The sequence below is a fragment of the Lytechinus variegatus genome, chromosome 6 (genome assembly GCF_018143015.1).
Source record: "Lytechinus variegatus isolate NC3 chromosome 6, Lvar_3.0, whole genome shotgun sequence".
Lineage (NCBI taxonomy): Eukaryota > Metazoa > Echinodermata > Echinoidea > Temnopleuroida > Toxopneustidae > Lytechinus > Lytechinus variegatus.
Genome location: NC_054745.1, coordinates 30,850,701 through 30,871,564, shown reverse-complemented (window position 1 = coordinate 30,871,564; position 20,864 = coordinate 30,850,701). Strand labels below are relative to the sequence as shown.

Here is a 20,864-nt window from a genome sequence, read left to right as displayed (position 1 = left end):
TTAGATTAGGAATGAAACACATACTAGTAATGATATCATTATGAACCCACATTTTCTGGAATGTGTTTTAACGGTATTCTTAGGTGAGTCTAATATACATGTACATGTAAGTCCAGAAAGTATTATTCCCAACCCTGTGTATGTGAAACCTTCTTGAAGTGATTTTTTTCTTTGTTTTTTAGTTCATATGAGAGGTTGTAATGCTCTCAAAGTATAATGTCTTGATCAGTTTACAAAGTGAAGTAAGACGTGTGTGAAGGGTTGTTACTTTTACTACTTGCTCTAACAGAATTTAACACAGAATAAAAAGCTATTATTAACTTCTAACTGGATCACTTTGATTTCTTTGCAGAACAAATGCATTTGCGGCTGACATCGCCGAGCCCCAACCCTGAGGCATCAGGTCTGTACCCAACCTCTCGCAGTGTTCTTCCACACTCGCCAGGGAACTTTGGTGACAATCGCCACCTACAGGAAACCATCTTTGAGTTTGAGGATGAGGAAGGTGGTGATGGTGATAAGAATGAGATGCCAACAATGAGGCTGAACTTGGAAGAAGTTGTCGAGGACGAGGAGAGCAGAGGTCATCAAGGTTCGCTCCAGAATCGCACTGTCATGTTCAACATTGAAGCTAGTCGTGTCAACCCCCTCAAAGATAGTTCTGATTCGGGTCAGGGATCATCCAGGTCAACGGTTAGCCACACCTCCTCTGCTGCGAGCCTTGTCATGTCCAGCCCAAGTCCGCAGCTTGAAGTAGACCGCAAGGAAGCTGCAAAGAATCGCTTGGGGATCAAGATGACACCATCTGCCACCAAGGTTCCAGATGAGAGAATTGCACTTTTTCAAAGGGCGCAGATGAAACTTCCAAGCCTTGGTCGGGCCTCGCCTGCCATCAAACAGTCTCAAGGACAAAAGACAAAACGACAGACAAGTGAAGAGTGCCTTTCCGTGCTGTCCATGTCCTCTATAAATGCTGTCATGTCTCCAGATGTAGGAAATGCCAAAGATATGACGAAGGAAGACAACCAGACCAAGTCCTCAGCAATTGGCAATGATCTCGATCGGCAGTTGCAGGGTCAACAGAATAGTTTAAATCGGCAGGGTGGCAAACGGAAGATATCTCTTGAGGACAATGCCTTGTTACTTGAAACAAGGAAACGATCTCTATCTTCCACCAGTGAATCAAAGACACTTACTCCAGGTGCATCTAGTCAGTCCAGCCATCCCTTGCCTCTGTCAGGAGGCAGTGGGACAGCATTGGTAAAAAAGGCTGACGAGCGATTATCTATAGACAGTATGGCTGAGAACACGTCGAAGAAAAACACTGCCCTTGTGACTCCGTTATGTGCCACCAAAGGTACAGCGACCCCAGCTTGCCCTTCCACCAAATCTTCGCCCCATCAGAAAACGGCACAAATCTTTTCTTGTAAGAATGCACAACCTTCAGCGAATACCGCTAGGAAAATGGCTGATAAGAACCCAAAGGCTCAATCTTCCGTACCTGGGACACAAAATGGTACCAAGGGAGAGAAGAAATCAACGCTTGTCAGTGCCTCCAAACCGGTTGTTCGAACATTAGAAGTCTTGCCCGTTGCCAAAGTAGACAGCAAAACATCTGGAAAGCAATCTGAAAAGGACACCAACAAAAGTGATGATCAGGAAAGCTCAAAGGTCGATAAATCTGTTGTGAAAACAGAAGTGAAAATGCCGAAGGAAAAACCAATTACAAGCCGTGATGCTGTTAAGCCAGACAAAACAAGGAAGTCAGAAAGTAAAACAGTAATCAACAGCAAGGGAAAGACTGGACATGTTTCAAGTAGTATGAAAAGTAGTGTGAAACAGGAGGACCATGGATCTGGTCTTGTTAAGCCTGCCTCAGATCTTCATAACAAAAATGCATGTAATAAGACAGATAAAAAGACTGTTACTTCAAAATCACAGAGAGAACCTGGTGGAGGGCCTGAAGGGAATAGTGCAATAAGTGTAAAGAAGGGTGCTGCAGCTCCAACTAACAAAGCCACTAGTAAAACAAAAAATGACCAGGGTAAAGTGAAAACAGGGAGAAAAGAAGAAGCTGAAAAGAAGGTGATCACTTGGAGAATATCATGTGATGATGATGATGATTCATCAGAATCAGACTTTGATAATGAGCAACAGAGATTTGTTGAAGAAGACATTCCTGTTCTAGGGAGAGATCGGAAAGAGCAGAAGGTCTTACGGAAAGGAAGTACAGTTCCTCCATGCACAAAGACAGACGACTTTCAGGACCTTGCAGAAAGTAGTGATGCTGAGGATGTTTTTGAGGAAGTGATCTTCAGTGATGAAGAGGACACACCTACAGACATCAGTAAGGCTAAGACAAAGCTTATCAAGGATCCATCTAAGATATCCTCAAAGCACCAAAAGCCACTGACATCACAGGGATCCAAGGCAGTTCAAAAGTCCACAGTTAAACCCCCAGCAGCAACAAAGAAACCAACACCTGGTGCCCAACAGCAGAAGAGTGTTGTTAAGGAATCGGCTAAGGCAAAAGGAACCTTAGTTAAGAAGCCTCTTAAAAGAGAAACACCGAATGAGATGGTCAAAGGCAAGGTTGCCGTGAAAGGTATGTCAGTGACGAAGACACTGTCAAAGGAACCTAGTCCAACTGATAATACAAATACCCACAAGGCTGCAGAGAAAAGCATCTTGACTATTTCACGTCAGAAGCCTTTGAACACTTTAACCAGCAGCAAAGTCGAGAAAGAGATTAACAAGGCAAAGCAGCCGCCAGAGAAAAACAGCTCAAATGCTTTGAAGCAAAAGCCTTCTGAGGTTATGAAAGATGGTAGAAGTGATGTTAAAGCAATGGACATCAAAGAAAAGACAGTACTTAAAACCGTACAGAAAAATGCAAATGTGAAGAATGCTGCGTCACCGGCGAAAGTTCAGAACAGTTCTGTAAGTTCAAAAGTAGATAACAAGCAAGATGCTCCAGAGGTAAGGTCTAGTGTTGCAATAGAAAGCAGGAAGGAAGACCCTATTAAGGTCTCTGAGAGACCTGAAGTTGTAGCAAATGAATCTAAAGGTGTTTCTTCAACAGAACTAGGTGAAAGTTCAGATGTCATTCCTGCTGGTCAGGATTACATTGACCCTGCTGTAAAGGTTGTAACGTCAGAACAAGGTGATGACGTTCATCTGAACCCAATCAGTCCAAAAGAACCGAAACCTGGGAATAATTCCTTCAGGAAAGGGAAGTACAAGTCCCCAAACAACTCACCTCGTGATTTTGCTGTCTCAGAGGTGGCAGTGCCAGAAAAGAAGCCTGTCCGTGACCCAATGGCTGCCAAGCAGTCCCCAGTGATAATGGATATTGTTGAAATGTTTAAGTCTGCAAGTTCTGGAACATCCCCTGATGTCAAACTTGAGGTCTTAGGAAAGATCAAGGATCGTGTTGCTAGTGTAAAGGGTCCTGTCAAGAAGCTGGTGAAGAATGTTCCAAAGAAGGTCTCGGGTACTGTGCAAGCAAAAGGAAACAAGGGAAAGAGCAAGGACAGAGTTGGCAGTGGTGGGAAGAGTAAAGGGAGAATTGGAAGTGGAGGAAGTCGGAGTGGTGATGGGTCAAAGGTTATGAAAAAGACCAAGAAATCGAGTGGAAGGACAAAGTCAAAGAAGAAGATGAAGGAAGTGAATTACAGCCTTTTGCCAGATTCAGAGCAAAACACCACTGCCTTCATCACAGGTCAGGGCTGGAGCATCAAGACCTCAAGGAATGAGAACGATGATGTTATCCTCCAGGAAAATAATCAGGATGATTCCTCGGACGATGATATGGGAAATCTCGAGCTTCCTAACCTTGGTGAATCGCAGCTCAGTCCGCACAACTCCCTGAAATTGGATGAGTTGGTCGTGATGAGGTCAATATCTCTGGAAGAAAAGAAGAACTTGGTGAACATCTTGAGCCCGCTTGAGATGAATGCTCCTTACTTTATTCCAGACACCATGGGAACAATCAAAGAGTTTGCTGACTCTCTCAAAAGTGACTCTTCAGAGATGAGTGCTGTGAAAGCTGCGGTGAGGGACAATCATTCCGATTCTCAAACTCAAGGCAATGTGACTGAAAGTGTAGATCCAAGAGAGGAAAGGTCTGTGGCTCATGCGGAGACAGATTCGTCTAATCTTGATCACAAAAGGAATACTGATACTAAGAAGAGCCCTCCAGTTCCAGATGTAAGGGTTAGGAAAAGCAGCACCCATTCCCAGATGGATAATGACATACATGATCCTGAACATGACAGTAGACACCTTGGACTTACTGGAGAGCTGTCAAATTATGATACCAACCCTGAACTCCTCAAGGTTTTCCGCATCAAGGATCACTATGAGACGGTGTCTTCTCAAGGGTCACGTCGGACTTCCATCGCTTCAGACGAGGAAGCAGTGCGGGAACATCTAAGTTTGATTCTGAACAAACCGGACAGCGGGAGTGATGCGAATGAAGACCAAGGTGGAAGCAATATGAGAGGACAATCTGGTGAAGATTCACCAGGACAAAGAAGAGAGCCAAAGGGTAATGTCCTCAAGAAGAAGCCACCCTTACCAAAACTACTGCAGCAGCATCAGATCCAGTCTTCCATACGGCCCAGCCCAAGGCGAGCCAGTGAACCAAACTTACCACCTCCTGATGCTGACAGTACCTCCTTTTCTGTAACTCCCATCAAGAAACTTGAACAGAAGAGGGAAGAGAACAAGTCTCAAGTTTCAACAATAAAGAACAGTCTTCCAGATAAGAAGTTCAGCCCTCCGTCTTCTTCCACGAAGAAACAGCGTGGCAAATCCGTCGGAGATGTGCCTTCAGATGCCTCGGGCAAAGATCGTGGTCAGAGTTCAAGTACAACCAGCCTTCCCATCAAGTCCTCGATCATTGAGGAAGATGGTCACCAAGATTCTGCGGATGAAGATTGGGTCGAGGAGGAAGAGCCTCTTGCCAGACACGTCCAGACGCTGACGGAGAAGACACTCCAGGAATTCGAAATCATTGCTCAATCTGTTGATACCGCCACAACCTCTGTTATCCATACCCGACCTCCATCTTCAGCTGGTGGGCAGTCCATCCATACCGCCAGGAGCTCTATCAGGAGTGTCTCTCCTAGTCCTAGGGTGAGGGATGTCATCAATGTCCAAGGAGGTGACCAGGAAGAAAGAGAGTTTTTGAATCAGAGCATCGCGCTCTCGGAAACAAGCAGTGAGGTCTTTAGGGATTTCAACGATACTGGAGAGGTAGGTACAGACCCTAGGGGCCATTTCAGAAAGAGTTCCAACTGTGGTAACCTTGTCCCTATTGTTACACCCTTGGAAACCTTGATTGCGATTTATTGCTGAACCCTGTTATCAATGTAGTTAATGTAGTGGCAAAGCAACAACAGTTGTAAATCTTTTATGAACTGGGTCTCTGTACCATAACTAATCTGTCAATAAAACTTTGAAACAGAAATTAATATTTTCGAATGTAGCTTGATAATTCATGCTTTAGTAAGCGTTAGCATAGCCATTAAAAAAAAAACCATGGGTCTTAATAATACACTGCAGTCACCGATGGTTCATTCAAGATAGCATCCTTGCAGATTTTTCTCTTGAAAGGATATTTTCTAAAAGCATGTTTCAGACTGATCATACTATTTGTTAAAATTGATTTAGGGCAACATTGCTACATGTAGTTTTCATCAATTTCATCATTTTATTTTGGAGTGCTTAATAAGTAGCCAAGAAAATCAACATTTCAGTGTCAATCCGCAGTGTTTCATATTTAATGTTTTTCTATTTTCAGAGTTTCTTAAACAGCTAAGGTACATTAGTATGTTAATTGCATAGTGTAAAATTTTGGTTTAAAAAAAATGAGTTTGTAACAACCAGGATTCATATTATCGTTTATTATTATATCTTAACCCGAGCACCACAGTATCAAACTAGAGTGTTCATATTATACAGAGTGTTTTAAACAGCCAAGAACACCAATCATAGTTTTAGCACTAACACCAGATCATCTATATTGAGTGTTGTCTTTCTGTTATACAGAGTGTTGTAAACAGTCACGATACATCAGTGTCATCCAGCATGATAAGTAGCACCGATCGTAGTCTTAGCGCTAACACCACGGTCTCGGAGTCTGAGGGGACTGAACTCCTCCATTGGAAGAAAGGCAACCTGCTTGGGAAAGGAGCATTTGGGACGGTGAGTCAAATTATCTCTTCTTTCTGTCATACTTCTGTTAGATTTTAAATTATGCTTTGAATGAGAATGAATATGATAGTAGACCGGCCAAACCTCAAAAAGTGCTCTAGATAAGGATTCGACGGCAAAATTTGTTAATGCTTGGCATCCCAGCTAATAGTCTTGCAAAAATGCATATTTAGTAGACTTATAATTTAAAATTCTGAATAAAAATAATTTCATATCAAAGATAATCAAAAATATGATGATAATCCGTCAAAATATCAAAATGCGTGATTTTCGACAGTCTTTCAGATTTTACGCTAAAAATGACACTTTCACGCAAAATTGCACTTGGCATCCGGCCGTACGCTATTCCTGGGTATTTTTGCAAGACTATTAGCTGGGATGCAAGGAATTGACATATTGTGCTATCCAATTAAAAACTCGCTTTATTATGGACTTTTACATGTAAATAAAAACTCGCTTTAGTATGTACTTATACATGTAATTATGTACATAATGTACGGTATTTTCAATTTTTCTTTCAAAATGCGCACCTGGTAAAATGCACATTGTCTCCTTTCGGATAACATAAAATGAGATATCTACCATCTTACTTGAAAATTCTTTTAATATTTGTGGCACTAGGACATTTACTATACATTCGATGGATAAACGCATTTAAATCGAAGAATTTATGTTGCGTAAAAAAACTTCAAACTATTGATAGTTTTCACAAACTTTTATTTCGAGGAAATCGCTGTTTTATGTTTCCCTGTGCCATATGTGTGTGTGTAATATTCAGATTTGAAATGCATATTTAGTAGACTTATAATTTGAAATTCTGAATAAAAATAATTTCATATCAAAGATAATCAAAAATATGATGATAATCCGTCAAAATATCAAAATGCGTGATTTTCGACAGTCTTTCAGATTTTACGCTAAAAATGACACTTTCACGCAAAATTGCGCTTGGCATCCGGCCGTACGCTATTCCTGGGTATTTTTGCAAAACTTTTAGCTGGGATGCCAAGCATTAGCAAGCATTAACAAATTTTGCCGTCCAAAGTATAAAAAATCGTTTTGGCCGGTCTACTATGAATAAAAATTTTGTGATTCTTCTTTTTTAATCTGTCTTTTTTTTAAGTATTTATCATTCTACACAAGGATATAATGTAATACCTGTCATTAATGGTATAACTCTGTTTTTTTTTTTTTTTTTTTTTTTTTTACTTTTGACAATCCTTGTACTATCATCATTTTCCGTCTTACAAAGTGTTGCTGACTCTTGCTCCGTGATGACACTCCCTCCTTCCACATCTTTCTGTCTTGATCATCCTCAAAATGTCATGCTTATTTTGCTAATTTTTCAGCAGTTACACAATTTCTTGTAGAATCGTTTGACACATTTTTTTATTCATACATACAGACACTTGCATGGTTATTTTATTGGATTCTGTAAGATCCCATTTAGAAATTTGCTTAATACTCAACTGGCATTTTATCTTTAACCTTCTAGGTGTACTGTGGGCTAACAAACACCGGTCAGCTGTTAGCCGTGAAGCAGGTCGAACTCAGCGAGAGAGACAAGGAGAAAGCCAAACAACAGTATCAGAAACTACAAGAAGAAGTACAACTTCTAAAGACACTTTGTCACAAGAACATTGTTGGGTAAGTAAAAACAGGCCCTATTTTCATGTTGCAACACAAATTTAGTTTAATGATTGTGTTTATACTCCTGAAACTACAAAAAGAAGTATAAATTCTTAAGACACTATCACAAGAACTTTGTCGGGTTAATGGAACAGGATCTACTTTCATGTGGTAAAGCAGATGCAGTTGAGTGGTTGTGTTTATTCTTGTGATACTACAGGAAGAAGTATAATTTTCGAAGACACTTTTGTCACAAAAGCATTGTTTGGTTAATGGAAACAGGTCCCATTTTCGTGGGATAAAGAATATACAAATGAGTGGTTGCATTTGTACTGTATTAGAGTGCCATTTCTTTAGGTAGGCAAGGCATGTTGTCACAGGAGATATGAATGGCCACTTTGATAACAATACCTTTTAATCTTACATATTGACTTTGATGATGGTGATAATGGTGACGATGATGATAATGATGACATGATAATGATTAAAAAAATGGTAATTTAATATGAAAACTAAATTTGTGAAATACTTGAAATTACCTGAAACATACTACTTTGATCAAAAAGTGATTTGGGGCATTTTAAAATTTTGACGTGAGCGTACGCGTGCGTTGTGACCTTTAGATGACCTTTGATGACATGGACTGTTGACCCTTGACCTGAAGTTGATGAGATGTAAATGTGTTTGATTTTTGATAATTGATAATGAAGATATGATTGATAATGTGATTTTACAAAATGGCGCATGGATGACATATTGACATTGAATTTGTTTTGTACACATCACATGATGAGTCCGCATACTTGATACAACTTTGATGAAAATAAATGGAGGACTTTGTAGATTTTGGTGGAACAATAAGGAAAATAATAATAAAAAGAAATACATAGAAAAAAAAATTGTAGAAACATCAAAGGTGATCTGTCAACAGACAGATCACCTAATGATGGTAATGTTGATGATGATAATGGCGATGATAAATGGTAATGATGATGATGATCACAATGATGATAGTGATGCAATTTGCCAATTATGATGATGGTGATGTTGACACCAATGATGATGTTGATGATGATGACAATGATGATTATGATGATGATGATGACATTGACAATGATGATTATGACATGAATGACAATTATGTTGATCAAAAAGCTACATGTATAGCGCAGATCATGTTGATGGTGATGATGGCAATGACAAAGATGAGGGTAATTTTCGTGTCAATGAGATAATATAACAAAGATTATATAATAATATTATGACATCTATGTTATCAATGACGTATAAATTGATATATTTTCGTCCACCTAGCTTCCTTGGAGTGTCTTTAGAAGAGAACATGGTCAATATCTTCATGCAGTTCATCCCTGGTGGATCTATCGCATCACTTCTGGCTAGGTTTGGATCCCTTGATGAAACCGTCTTCTGTCGTTACACCAAACAGATCCTAGAAGGCACTCAGTACTTACATGAGAATGATGTCATACATAGGTAAGTATAATATCTACTATGATACCACTTGTCAGTAATTGCATTGAGGATGCATAGGGTGAGGAAAGTGGATAGTTTTTAATTTAGACACCAGGTAATTGATCTCCTGGCTAGGTTTGTTCTCTCAATTAAACGGTCTTCTATAAGGCACTCAGTACCTGCATGAGAGTGACGTCATACGTAGGTTAGTAGGTGTATGTTATTTACTATGATACCCCTTGTCATTTATTGCATTGAGAATGTACAGGGTAAGGAGAGTGGATAGTTTTCACAAGAAACCAGGGGCCCATTGTATAAAACTTTTGCCATTAAAAAAAGAATGCATTAAATTTCCTGCCAGAGTTTTTTAATGTGTAATTTTCTGTTTCATAATTTTGTTTGCCAGATGTTTTGCTTATTTACCAGAGTTTTTTTATTGCAAAAGTTTTATGCAACGGGCCCCAGGTAATTGATCTCCTCGCTAGGTTTGGATCCCTGGAAAAAATCGTCTTCTGCCGTTACACCAAACAAATCCTAGAAGGCACTCGGTACCTACATGAGAACAATGTCATACATAGGTTTTAATATCATACTTCTTTTCGGTCATTGCATCGAGAATGTACAGAGCATGAAAAGTTGGATAGATTTCACAAGAAACCAGATATGACAATGGTTGCTTAGATCAATCACAACTCTGTGTAAGACGGGCCCCATCTTACAAAGAGTTGCGATTGATTCGATCAATCGCAACTATGGAAAGCCAGCAACATCAACAGCTTAAATGCATGTTGCTTCAAAATATTTTCTAGATATGCTGTATATTCATGCACTCATCCTTTTTTTTCAGTGTGCTTTTCTTTGTTTACATAAGACATTGATAAAATTTTTTGCAAAATAAATTGACATTGATGGATTTCCATAGAATTACGATTGATTGGTTCAATCCTGACTCTTTGTAAGACTGGGCCCAAATCAGTCTTGTCAGAAAGTACACAAATCATCCTGAGGGACGCCTGAATAGTGAAATTCATGAAAGATAACGTCATCATGAAATATTATCACACACTGTATTCTATTTTCCTCTTGCTCTTCACAGGGACATCAAAGGAGCCAACATCATGTTGATGTCGACCGGGGTGATCAAGCTCATAGACTTTGGTTGTGCTAAGCGTCTATGTATCCAGATCAGTCGCAGTCAGAATGTACTCAAGTCAATGCGAGGGACACCGTACTGGATGGCGCCAGAGGTCATCATGGAGACGGGACATGGGAAGAAATCAGATATATGGTATGTCCGTCTTAACCAGTGAGATTTAAAAAAAAGTGGATAGACCAACAACCGCTCCTTTTAGACCACTGGAAACCCTTAAAAGTACTCCAAAAGGTCAAGCGTGTACTACGGTCCATACTTTTTCTGTTTGTGTGTGTTGTTTCTTTTGTGTTGGTATGTCCTTGTGTACTGTCAACTTTGTCATGGATTACTTTTCCTGTACTTTTCTCAATTGCGGTAGCAACAACAAGCTCTATCCAGTCTTTTTTTTAAATCGATGATCTGAATCCATAGAGGTACATTGGTTGTACAGTGTTTGTGATGGTCTTTATCTGGTATTTTAGTCATTACCCTTGTGATCAACTTATATAATTCTTTTCTAATCTGATTCTAATTCTTTTCCTTTCTCTGTAGGTCCATTGGTTGTACAGTGTTTGAGATGGCGACACGTAAACCTCCTTGGTCTGACATGCCTCCCATGGCGGCTATCTTTGCCATCGGTTCCGGTGGCCCCGTTCCTCAGATGCCGGACAAGTTCTCTGAAGATGCGAAGACCTTTGTCAATGCTTGCCTAACAAGGTAAGACTGTTATAGTATAAGATGCGAATACCTTTTACAATGTTTGCCTTACAAGTAAAGACCCTTACAGTATAAGATATGAAGACTTTTTTCAATGCTTGCCTTTAAAGTAAAGACCGTTACAGTATATGATGCGAAGACCTTTGTCAATGGTTGCTTTACAAGGTAAGACCCATTACAGTATAAGATGCAAATGTCTTTTTCAGTGCTTGCCTTACAAGATGACCATTACAATATACAATGCAAATACCTTTGTCAATGCTTGCCTTTCAAGATAAGTCCATTATCATATATGATGTAAACCTTCTTTATTGTTTGTTTTACTAGATAAGGCTGTTACAGTATAAGATGTAAAGACCTTTGTTGATGCTTGCCTTATAAGTGAAGACTATTACGATGTACCTGTGTTTCTAGCATCATCAATTCCTATCGATTCTTGATGATTAAAGTGAGAATTTGTGCTGAGGTTAAGTCAGTTTTAATAATCAAAGCTGCAACCAACCTGTATCAAACAATCCTATTAAGCAGATATATGTTATCTTAGTTCAAGACCTCTTCCAGTCTTAAAGATAAATTCCAGTTTTGGTAACAATCTCAAAATGACTTTTTACAGAATCTAATATAATGACCACCCAAGTTTCTGTTTGTTTGAATAAAAAATATGTGCCAAAGGATTCTGGAAGAAATTGTGTAATTGCTGAGAAATAAGCAAAATAAGCGCGGATTCGGTCACTTCCATCGGGTCTTTCTTCTGGCAATAATAATACACTGTCCCACGTGTGCCTATCTGTGTTGGTGATCTCCAGTGTGAACATTTTTCAGCGTGGATTTCAAGATTTCTCAAAGTTCAGTTTATGTAACTGTACCAGATCTAGATCCTCGATGATATACTGACAATGAAGCCTGGTTTTACAGACTTTCTCATGAAATCAGTGTTGAATGCAACCACTGGTATTTCTCTTTTATCTCAGATGTGAACTGCAGCTATTCTTTCTTTTGATTTCAGGTTGGTAAAAACGTGTTGATGTCTTTTGAGTATTACGTTCTGTTCCAAGAAAAAAGGTCATTGATCTCTAAAATTTGGTTCAAGACTTTTCCTTGTGATTTAGGCAGTGATGTATTTGGTTTTGCCCTACCTATCTTGGCTTTTGGTTTATTGTCAAGGAAAAGTCTTGAATACCACATTGTCCGTTATGAAGTTAGATACTTTGTTATTACACATCTTTACATTAATTTTGCAGGAATCAAGATGAAAGAGCAACAGCCTCGGAACTCCTCAAGCACCCCTTTATCAAGAGGAGAAAAGAAAGAGGGAGGGAACACTATCAGAGCAGGATATCCTCAACATCTCTGGAAGATGGCCCAATCGTCTTCAGGGAACAACCTATCTCAAGGGACTCGGCAGAGAGCAAAGGAAGAAGGAACTATGCCTTGCAGGATTTCCGCTGAATGAGCAATTGCTGCTGTAGAATTGCTTGTGGAATCAGTCTAAAAAATAGTGATATTCTGGTAGTCACTTGAGACAAGTTTGTGTCGTTGTGCTCTACCTGTCGAGCAGAGGTAGAAGCACGCTGCGGGCAATTGTTGCAGGAAAAAGTGCTTGAGGAATACGTCTCAGAGACATATATTGTGTTTGTGTGGTCACCTGAGACAGGTCTGTGCTTTGGCATTCTTACACCACCAAATGGATTAAGAATGATATTGAGTGTGAGTTTCATTTGTGAAGCAATTGAGTTGAGGAGTAGCAATGTTTTCAACATTCCACATTATCACCAGTGATAGGAACTGCATCTTTCTTGAGTTCCATAGATAAAGAGACCATTGCGCATTCAATAAGCTCTGGAAGATTTCTTTCTTTCTGGGGAAAAGGATTTTACAGGACTGGCAAATATGCTAAGGAATATTCAGCACGTGTCCGTTGAAAGAAGCTGTGTCTTTCATTAGCTCTGTTGGTCTTGCTGGAAACACTAAAGTTTCATACAGAGATCAAGGCTGAATTGAAGCTCGCCTGCAAGAAGTATGTTGGTAGAGCCGTTGCTGCGTTGACAATCGCCTGTAAGAATCATCCACTGACAACTTAATTATTAAGGAGCAGCTGATGACAATGGAACTGAACAGTGCCAAGGTAAACTGTTCCTTGTAATTGAGACGCCTGTTTCAACTGTAAAACCTTTTATTCTGAAGGGTATTACTTCAATTTTTCATCATGTTTAAATGAAAATGCACAGGATTCACTAGCTCATGGCAGTTTTCAGAATCGATTTTTCCATAATGGTCATGAACCTTTTACTACAATGGGAAAAAATCGCATGTATAATCATTGACAGTGTTGATTAATTCATGATGAAAGCATCTACCATTTTACATAAGTTCAAGGTTCAGCCCTAACCATTTGTTGTCACTGAACCTGATGTCTTTTCCATTGTATTGCAAATAATCATGCTGTGGGATTCAAATGTATTCAGAACCTTGATATATGCATGGATTTGTTTTGCAAACTTCTCTGAGCTACGTGTAGTATCCGCTTTATCAGTGCTGGAGTAAATGTACATTTAGCTCTGTCTAAGTCGAATGTTTTATCCAGTAAATGAATGCATTTTCTGGCTCTAATCATGTATTCCGATTGCATGGCTACTTTTGTATTCAAATCATTATTCATGATTCATGTCGGTGGGTAAGCGAATAGATAGATTGTCAGTAATGGGAACTTGTACCTCTAAACTTGGGTGTTTCACAAAAGGTCAAGATTGACTTAAAATCATGCTAAAATGCTGACACTACATTATATGTAACATGCAATCTTATTGATAAATATGCAGTAGCGTGGGTACTCTTAGCATGATTTAACCAATGCAGCGATGTCTTCTATACCGTATGCAGCTGGAAATTTAAGTGCGACTCTAAGTCACACGTCTTTGTGAAACACGCCCTGGACATTGTAGTTGAGCACTTTGCCACCATGATGGAATCAATCTTATCTCATGTCATTAATTGAAGGATAACATCCATGCTCTCCATTGCTACATTGTACACTATCATCAAAGAAACTAATTTCTCGCCAAAAGTAGAGGTACAAGTTTCCAGATCATTCACCTACATAACATGTATATTATGCCTTGATCGAAAACATAACCAAATTCAGACATTATTCTATTGCAATAATCATGCCTTTTGTGATTTAATTTCTGGTATTTTCTGGAGTTTCCGTCCTTTTTCTATTCCATTTTTTATGATGCCTTTGATGTTAAGTACAACGATTTTCATCTGTGGTGACAATCTTGTGAATTTTGCTAATATGTTATGTTCAGTGTTACGTGCTTTGTCAGTGCAGTGCGTACCCATCTACTACTAAAGTGGGTGTGGAATGGGTTCAAGTGATTGGGATTTGTCAACGTGATGCCTAACCCATTTAAAGTTTTAAAATGATTAACATGTTGGTGTGACGATTTGGTTCTATTTCCGCACATTTTCGTCAATCCTACAGTATGTCACAAATGTAGATGTAGATGACGTAGAAAAGTTACTTTCCACAAATGCATTGCAAAAACTCTGGTGTCGATTTAACACCAGCCCGGAATCTATATATGTCCACACCAGAGAAGTGTTAAACAACACCAGTTTTGTTTTGGTCTAACACCAGAAAGGTGTTTATACAACACCAATCACTATTAAAAGCATCGGTTTGATTAAAATCTTGTGTTGTTTCAATACTTCTCTGGTGTGGACATATAGATTCCATGCTGGTGTTAAATCAGCACCGGAGTTTTTGCAGTGTGCTTATGTAGATGACACAGAAAAGTTACTTTCCTTTAATAATGTTCTGTAGTTCCTAATCTACAGGAAATTTAGAATGGTAATGTACAAACTATCGTAAGTGTTTGCTTGCCCTAGACGATAGGTAGTTTTCGCATGTACTACGGGGAAACTCTATAACGCATCGATTCCTTTGAAAATGCGATTAAAATCACATTGGAGAGCTGAGTGGCTTTTGCCAAAAGTTAGTGGACTGGAACAGCAGATCTTCCGAAGGTTTGCTGCGGAACAACAATTGCAAATAATTATGCTGTTGTCCACAGTCAAGAGATTCCAATGCTGTCCCGGTCCACCAACTTTCGACAAAAGCCTCTCAGCTCTATATTGTGATTTTAATTGCATTTTCAAAGGAATTGATGCGTTGTAGAGAGTTTCCTCCAAGGAAGTGCGAAAAGTCATGGGTTGGTTTTCCCTTAAAGTGTGTCATTCTACGTAAACCAATTTCCGTCCATTCATTAGCCTTTTGACAATCACAGAACAGATTGAAATAGTCTCGTCTCATCTCAGATGCAGACACTCTTCTTCCAAACTACTTTTGCACCAATTGTTGTCTTTCAATTTTCTACTATAATCCATTTTTCTACTCTCCTTATTATGCAAATGTGTGATTTTCTGCAAAAGCGCTGGATTTTTTTACAAAGGGATTTGCCCGTTTTCTGTGTCATGCCTGAATCTCTGGAGGTATATGGCAAATCATGCATCAAGTGAATATGTATCGTAAAGAATCATGGAGCAGATAGCTGACATTATCAATGTTTAAATTGATTGTTTGCCTATTTTGGGAAGTTTGCTTGAAATTTTAGTCGGATCCATGACATTTACTCCGGCGACAATTGCTCTGAAACAAAAACTCTATAACAATCCTAACTCGCAAGGCCACGGCATGCCTTACGACTGTAACGCTGATCACCAACCAAAATCAAGGATTCCATACAAGTTACCATTGGATGAGTGTTTCTGTTCTGTTTGTGGTAACTCCCGTAGGGACTCGGCAGGACAGCATTTTTTGCTGGTAAACGCCAAGCTGGTATATAACCAATTACCTTGGAAACATTTTACGTCTAGGTTAATCAGTCATAGTGGCTGACGTAATAGACGACAGATATCACTCTTGGGCCTTTTTATCAAAGTGGAGACAATGGCAGAGTTGGGATTCGAACTCACAACCTTGCGATTATGAGTCCAATGCTCTAACCGCTGGACCACATGACCCGTGACAAAGTTACCATAATGGTTACTTCTATGCAACAGGGCCCAGAGCTTTCTACATACAGTATAATTTGTTGTGCATCTTTTTACAATGATTAAAAAAACTTTCCAGATAATCTTGTCTATAATAAATATATAAGGATTTTTATATGTCTTTGGTAATTAAAAACAAACAGCTTCTGTGATTAACCAGGTGGGCGTTTCATAAAGCTGTTTGTAAAGATATGCACGACTGGAACATGGTTTTAGGTCATAAATCAATTACATACGGAAATCACATAGCACCAGAAAGGGTCACGAGTCGTGCGTATAGTCATTCGTATCTTACGAACAGCTTTATGAAACCCCCTCCAGTATTCACTTTAGACAAGATTGATATCTTGTCATGTCATCTCAAGAGGGCAGCAGATAGATTTTTTGTCTCACCTGCGAAGCAAGTGAGACTATAGGCGCCGCTTTTCCGACGGCGACGGCGGCGGCGACGGCGGCGGCGGCGGCGGCGTCAACATCAAATCTTAACCTGAGGTTAAGTTTTTGAAATGACATCATAACTTAGAAAGTATATGGACCTAGTTAATAAAACTTGGCCATAAGGTTAATCAAGTATTACTGAACATCCTATTAGAGTTTCATGTCACATGACCAAGGTCAAAGGTCATTTAGGGTCAATGAACTTAGACCATGTTGGAGGAATCAACATCGCAATCTTAACCTGAGGTTAAGTTTTTGAAATGTCATCATAACTTAGAAAATATATGGACCTAGTTCATGAAACTTGGACATAAGGTTAATCAAGTATCAATGAACATCCTGCATGAGTTTCACGTCACATGACCAAGGTCAAAGGTCATTTAGGGTCAATGAACTTTGGACGAATTGGGGATATCTGTTGAATTCCCATCATAACTTTGAAAGTTTATGGATCTGATTCATGAAACTTGGACATAATAGTAATCAAGCATCACTGAACATTTTGTGCAAGTTTCAGGTCACATGATCAAGGTCAAAGGTCATTTAGGGTCAATGAACTTTGGCCGAATTGGGGATATCTGTTGAATTCCCATCATAACTTTGAAAGTTTATGGATCTGATTCATGAAACTTGGACATAATAGTAATCAAGCATCACTGAACATTTTGTGCAAGTTTCAGGTCTCATGATTAAGGTCAAAGGTCATTTAGGGTTAATGAACTTTGGCCGAATCGGGGATATCTGTTGAATTACCATCATAACTTTGAAAGTTTATTGGTCTAGTTCGTTAAACTTGGACATTAGAGTAATCAAGTATCACTGAACATCCTGTGCGTGTTTCAGGTCACATGTCCAAGGTCAAAGGTCAATGAACTTTAGCCGAATTGGGTGTATCTGTTGAATTACCATCATAACTTTGAAAGTTTATGGATCTGATTCATGAAACTTGTACATAAGAGTAATCAAGTATCACTGAACATCCTGTTCGAGTTTCAGGTCACATGATCAAGGTCAAAGGTCATGTAAGGTCAATGAACTTTGGCCATGTTGGGGTTTTTTGTTGAATAACCATCATATCTCTGTAAGTTTATTGGTCTAGTTCATAAAAAGAGGACATAAGAGTAACCATGTATCACTGAACATCTTGTGCGAGTCAGAGTAGTATGCAAAGTCAGCACTGCTGCTATATTGAACCGCGTGATGCAGGTGAGACGGCCAGAGGCATTCCACTTGTTTAGTCTAAGCATTCATCGTTTAATACTGTAAACTACATGATAAAGCAATTTACAATGTCTTTCAACCCAAAAAAGTGGAGGAGAAATGTCCTCTACTTAATCAGTATGATGTATGTGATTTTGATTTTAGATATTTGAAGAAAATATCATATTGCGATTTTATAGAAATATAAATCTTTTTGGTGTTTTTGTTTTTGGTAAACTTATGATTTGTAAACAGGGGTGTGAGAGTTCAGATTTTCATTTGATTTCAGATTTTTTTGTTTTGAATTTCAGCTTAATTTCAGCTTATTTTGGGCTTTTTTCTGTACAAAAAGTATGGGAGCTCTTTCTATTTCAGACCTTTTCAACACTTCAGCTTTTTTTCAGATCTTTTTATTTGTGACCACTCACACCCCTGCTTGCACACAAATTCGCTATGCATTGTCTCAAAGTACCCAAATGTCATTAAAATTGGCATGATGATATCAATGTGAGATTGTGAGCAGGCAAGAACTTACTTTTTTTCCCTTTTTTTTGGGGGGGGCCTGCTTTTCACAGTTTACTGCCTAAATCTGTAACATTGGATGAGCTTTAACATTGCAATGAATGTGGGGGTTTCCAGTTCTCCTTTTTTTTTTAGTTTCCAGGGATCTTTTGAGCATTTTGGGGGCTAAATTTCCCCCAGCCCCCGTGTAATTTTTTCCCTGAATTTGAGTACCCCCCCCCCTCAAAAGAAAAAAAAATCTTAAAGAATGAGCTTTGTTTAATGAACACCAATGATGTTATGGAAAATGATACAATGATGGATGTGGAAGATCAGTCTGATTTCAGACTTGATTTTTGAATTTTCATTTTCAGCTTGCAGTAGCATCTCCTTACATGTAAATTGGCTTTCCACATGTCAAATAATCACCTATAAAGTCGAAGCATTTCTTCAGACCAGAATATGCAAATATCTATTATTTACACCTTATAAGTCAAATAAAACAGATTTTTTGTGGTCTGAAAAGATTCGACTGCGGGCAGTTTCACCTGTTACATTTTTGGTGAATTTCAGTTGTAGCTTTCTAGTATAATGTCTAGTTTGTTTTTAGTTTTGGAGCTCTCAAGTGTAAATCTAATGAAAGAAAGATCCCATCGCATCTATTTTGTATATAGCAAATGTAAGCTCTGAATTCACAATTGTTATGATTTTATTCATGAGTATCTTGCCTGTGGAACTTTCTACTGTACGTGTATTTAAAAAAAAAGACATCATTCCATGTCCATTTTGGGAATTTTCTTCATTTTTGAAGAAAATACACTTTTATTATCACTCTTTTTCTTTTTAAGATCATCCAGTGTTTTAATGTGTACGTGTTTAATTTATGTTGGTTATGTATGGGAGAGATAATATACAAGTTTTTTTTTTAGATACCATACGTTTATATGGATATAATATATTCTTTTTTTTCTGCTAAAAGCAGATGTTAGGTCAATAGCAATGGAAAGAGTTTTGATAAGCTGCTTATGTATGTGTGTAAAATACTTTTTAAATTATCATCTTGCTTTAGTTTACTGAACATGTCTCCAAAGTTTGATCACATGGTACATGTTTGTAAGGGTCATGACTAGCCGTCAATTTCTTCCTTAGTATTTTTAATTGCTTGAGTATTTTTTACTGGTGGCAGAAAGCTCATGGCCTGTATTCAAAAGCCTACTCTGTTGTAAAATGTAAGCAAACTTTCACTTAAAAGTCGTGTGGGTAAAGAAATTCACTTGAGATGTTCACAATTCAAAACTTGGCCTTTCATATTAGTGAACCAGAATAGCCTGGTGGTTGAGTCGCTGCCCGGAAAGCAGTAGATGGCAGGTTCGAATCCCACTGGTTCCAATTTTTTCTGACTTATGATTTTCATACAGATCGAGCATGCTGATCTTATGACTTTCATTACAGATCGAGCATACTGATCTTAAACAAATAGGAGTAATGCCGAAAATTTGTTAAACAAATTATAATTTCCTCCTATAAAAAGCCTCTTAATTTACTCCAATAATTGAGTCAATACAAGGCATGTAATTTAATTGTAAATTAAAACTAATGTAAATTAGTTATGGTTTTGTCTCTGGACGATGGATCCCAAGCTTCAGGGTTTAATCCTTTGGCAAGGCCTTGATCTTCATGAACGACCCAGGTGAGGAAAATTGATACCCGGCATGATTTATCTCTTCAAATGCTATCAAGAGTACGTGATTTACAGCTATGCTAAAGCTTAGGCATGGGGGGGATAATGAGTGATATAAGAACCCAATTTTGTTGTTATCATTAATCAATATATGCTGATAGCAGTTCTGTGTGCTATATAGAGTTATGCTACATTATGTTGCCATTTGTTGAGCTGCAGGTCTATAAGGTATAGTTCTTAAGTATTTATTTTATTTTTATAAGATAGCTCTGTATTTTTAAGCATAGTGTTTGGCCAATACGCGTCACATGACATCCAACTATTTTGGTGCACTGCACGGCAGTGCAAAAGGTGGGCAACGAAAATTGATATTGCACGCTCAAGCAAACCAGTGCGGTAGAAGTCCAACAAAACTGTACTGTAACTTTTTAGAAATTTGTTTCTTAGCATCATTTTTAGGGTCATCTGATCCAGTTTAACATATGTATTACATGAAGACATAGCAATGATCGTAGAACAGTTCTCTACGATCGACTCCATTGACTACAATGTAAAATCAATCGTGAAAATCTAGCGTATGATTAATTGCTAAGTTTTGTGTTACTGGATCCAAGTGTTGATTGTTTTGGTGTGACTGTCACCACACTATGGCTCTGTCTCTCCCCTTCTCTTCTCCCCCATGTCTCTCTCGCCCTCTTAACCCCCCCTTGTCATTCCCCTTCCCCTTGATCCTCCCTCTTTTTCTCTCAATTCTTCCCCTCTTTCTCTCCTGTCAATTTCAATTTGTCCAATCTCTCCCTCTCCTTTTTCTCCTCTCAA

General features: G+C 38.7%; 1 protein-coding gene across 6 annotated transcripts in view; it reads left to right on the top strand.

Moving 5' to 3' along the window:
• The window catches only part of LOC121417356, a 50,838-nt gene extending 34,948 nt beyond the window's left edge, over positions 1-15,890 (top strand). For 5 of the 6 annotated variants that reach the window (XM_041611038.1, XM_041611039.1, XM_041611036.1 and 2 more), the window contains 7 exons: positions 353-5,259; positions 6,055-6,210; positions 7,715-7,866; positions 9,163-9,342; positions 10,418-10,609; positions 11,006-11,170; positions 12,412-15,890. In XM_041611038.1, coding sequence (XP_041466972.1) covers positions 353-5,259; positions 6,055-6,210; positions 7,715-7,866; positions 9,163-9,342; positions 10,418-10,609; positions 11,006-11,170; positions 12,412-12,619 — 5,960 coding nt within the window. In that variant the 3' untranslated portion in view covers positions 12,620-15,890. Of the gene's footprint in view, positions 1-352; positions 5,260-6,054; positions 6,211-7,714; positions 7,867-9,162; positions 9,343-10,417; positions 10,610-11,005; positions 11,175-12,411 lie in introns of those variants that run through there. The other variant, XM_041611040.1, reaches the window with a different exon arrangement.
• Positions 15,891-20,864: the final 4,974 nt, after the last annotated feature.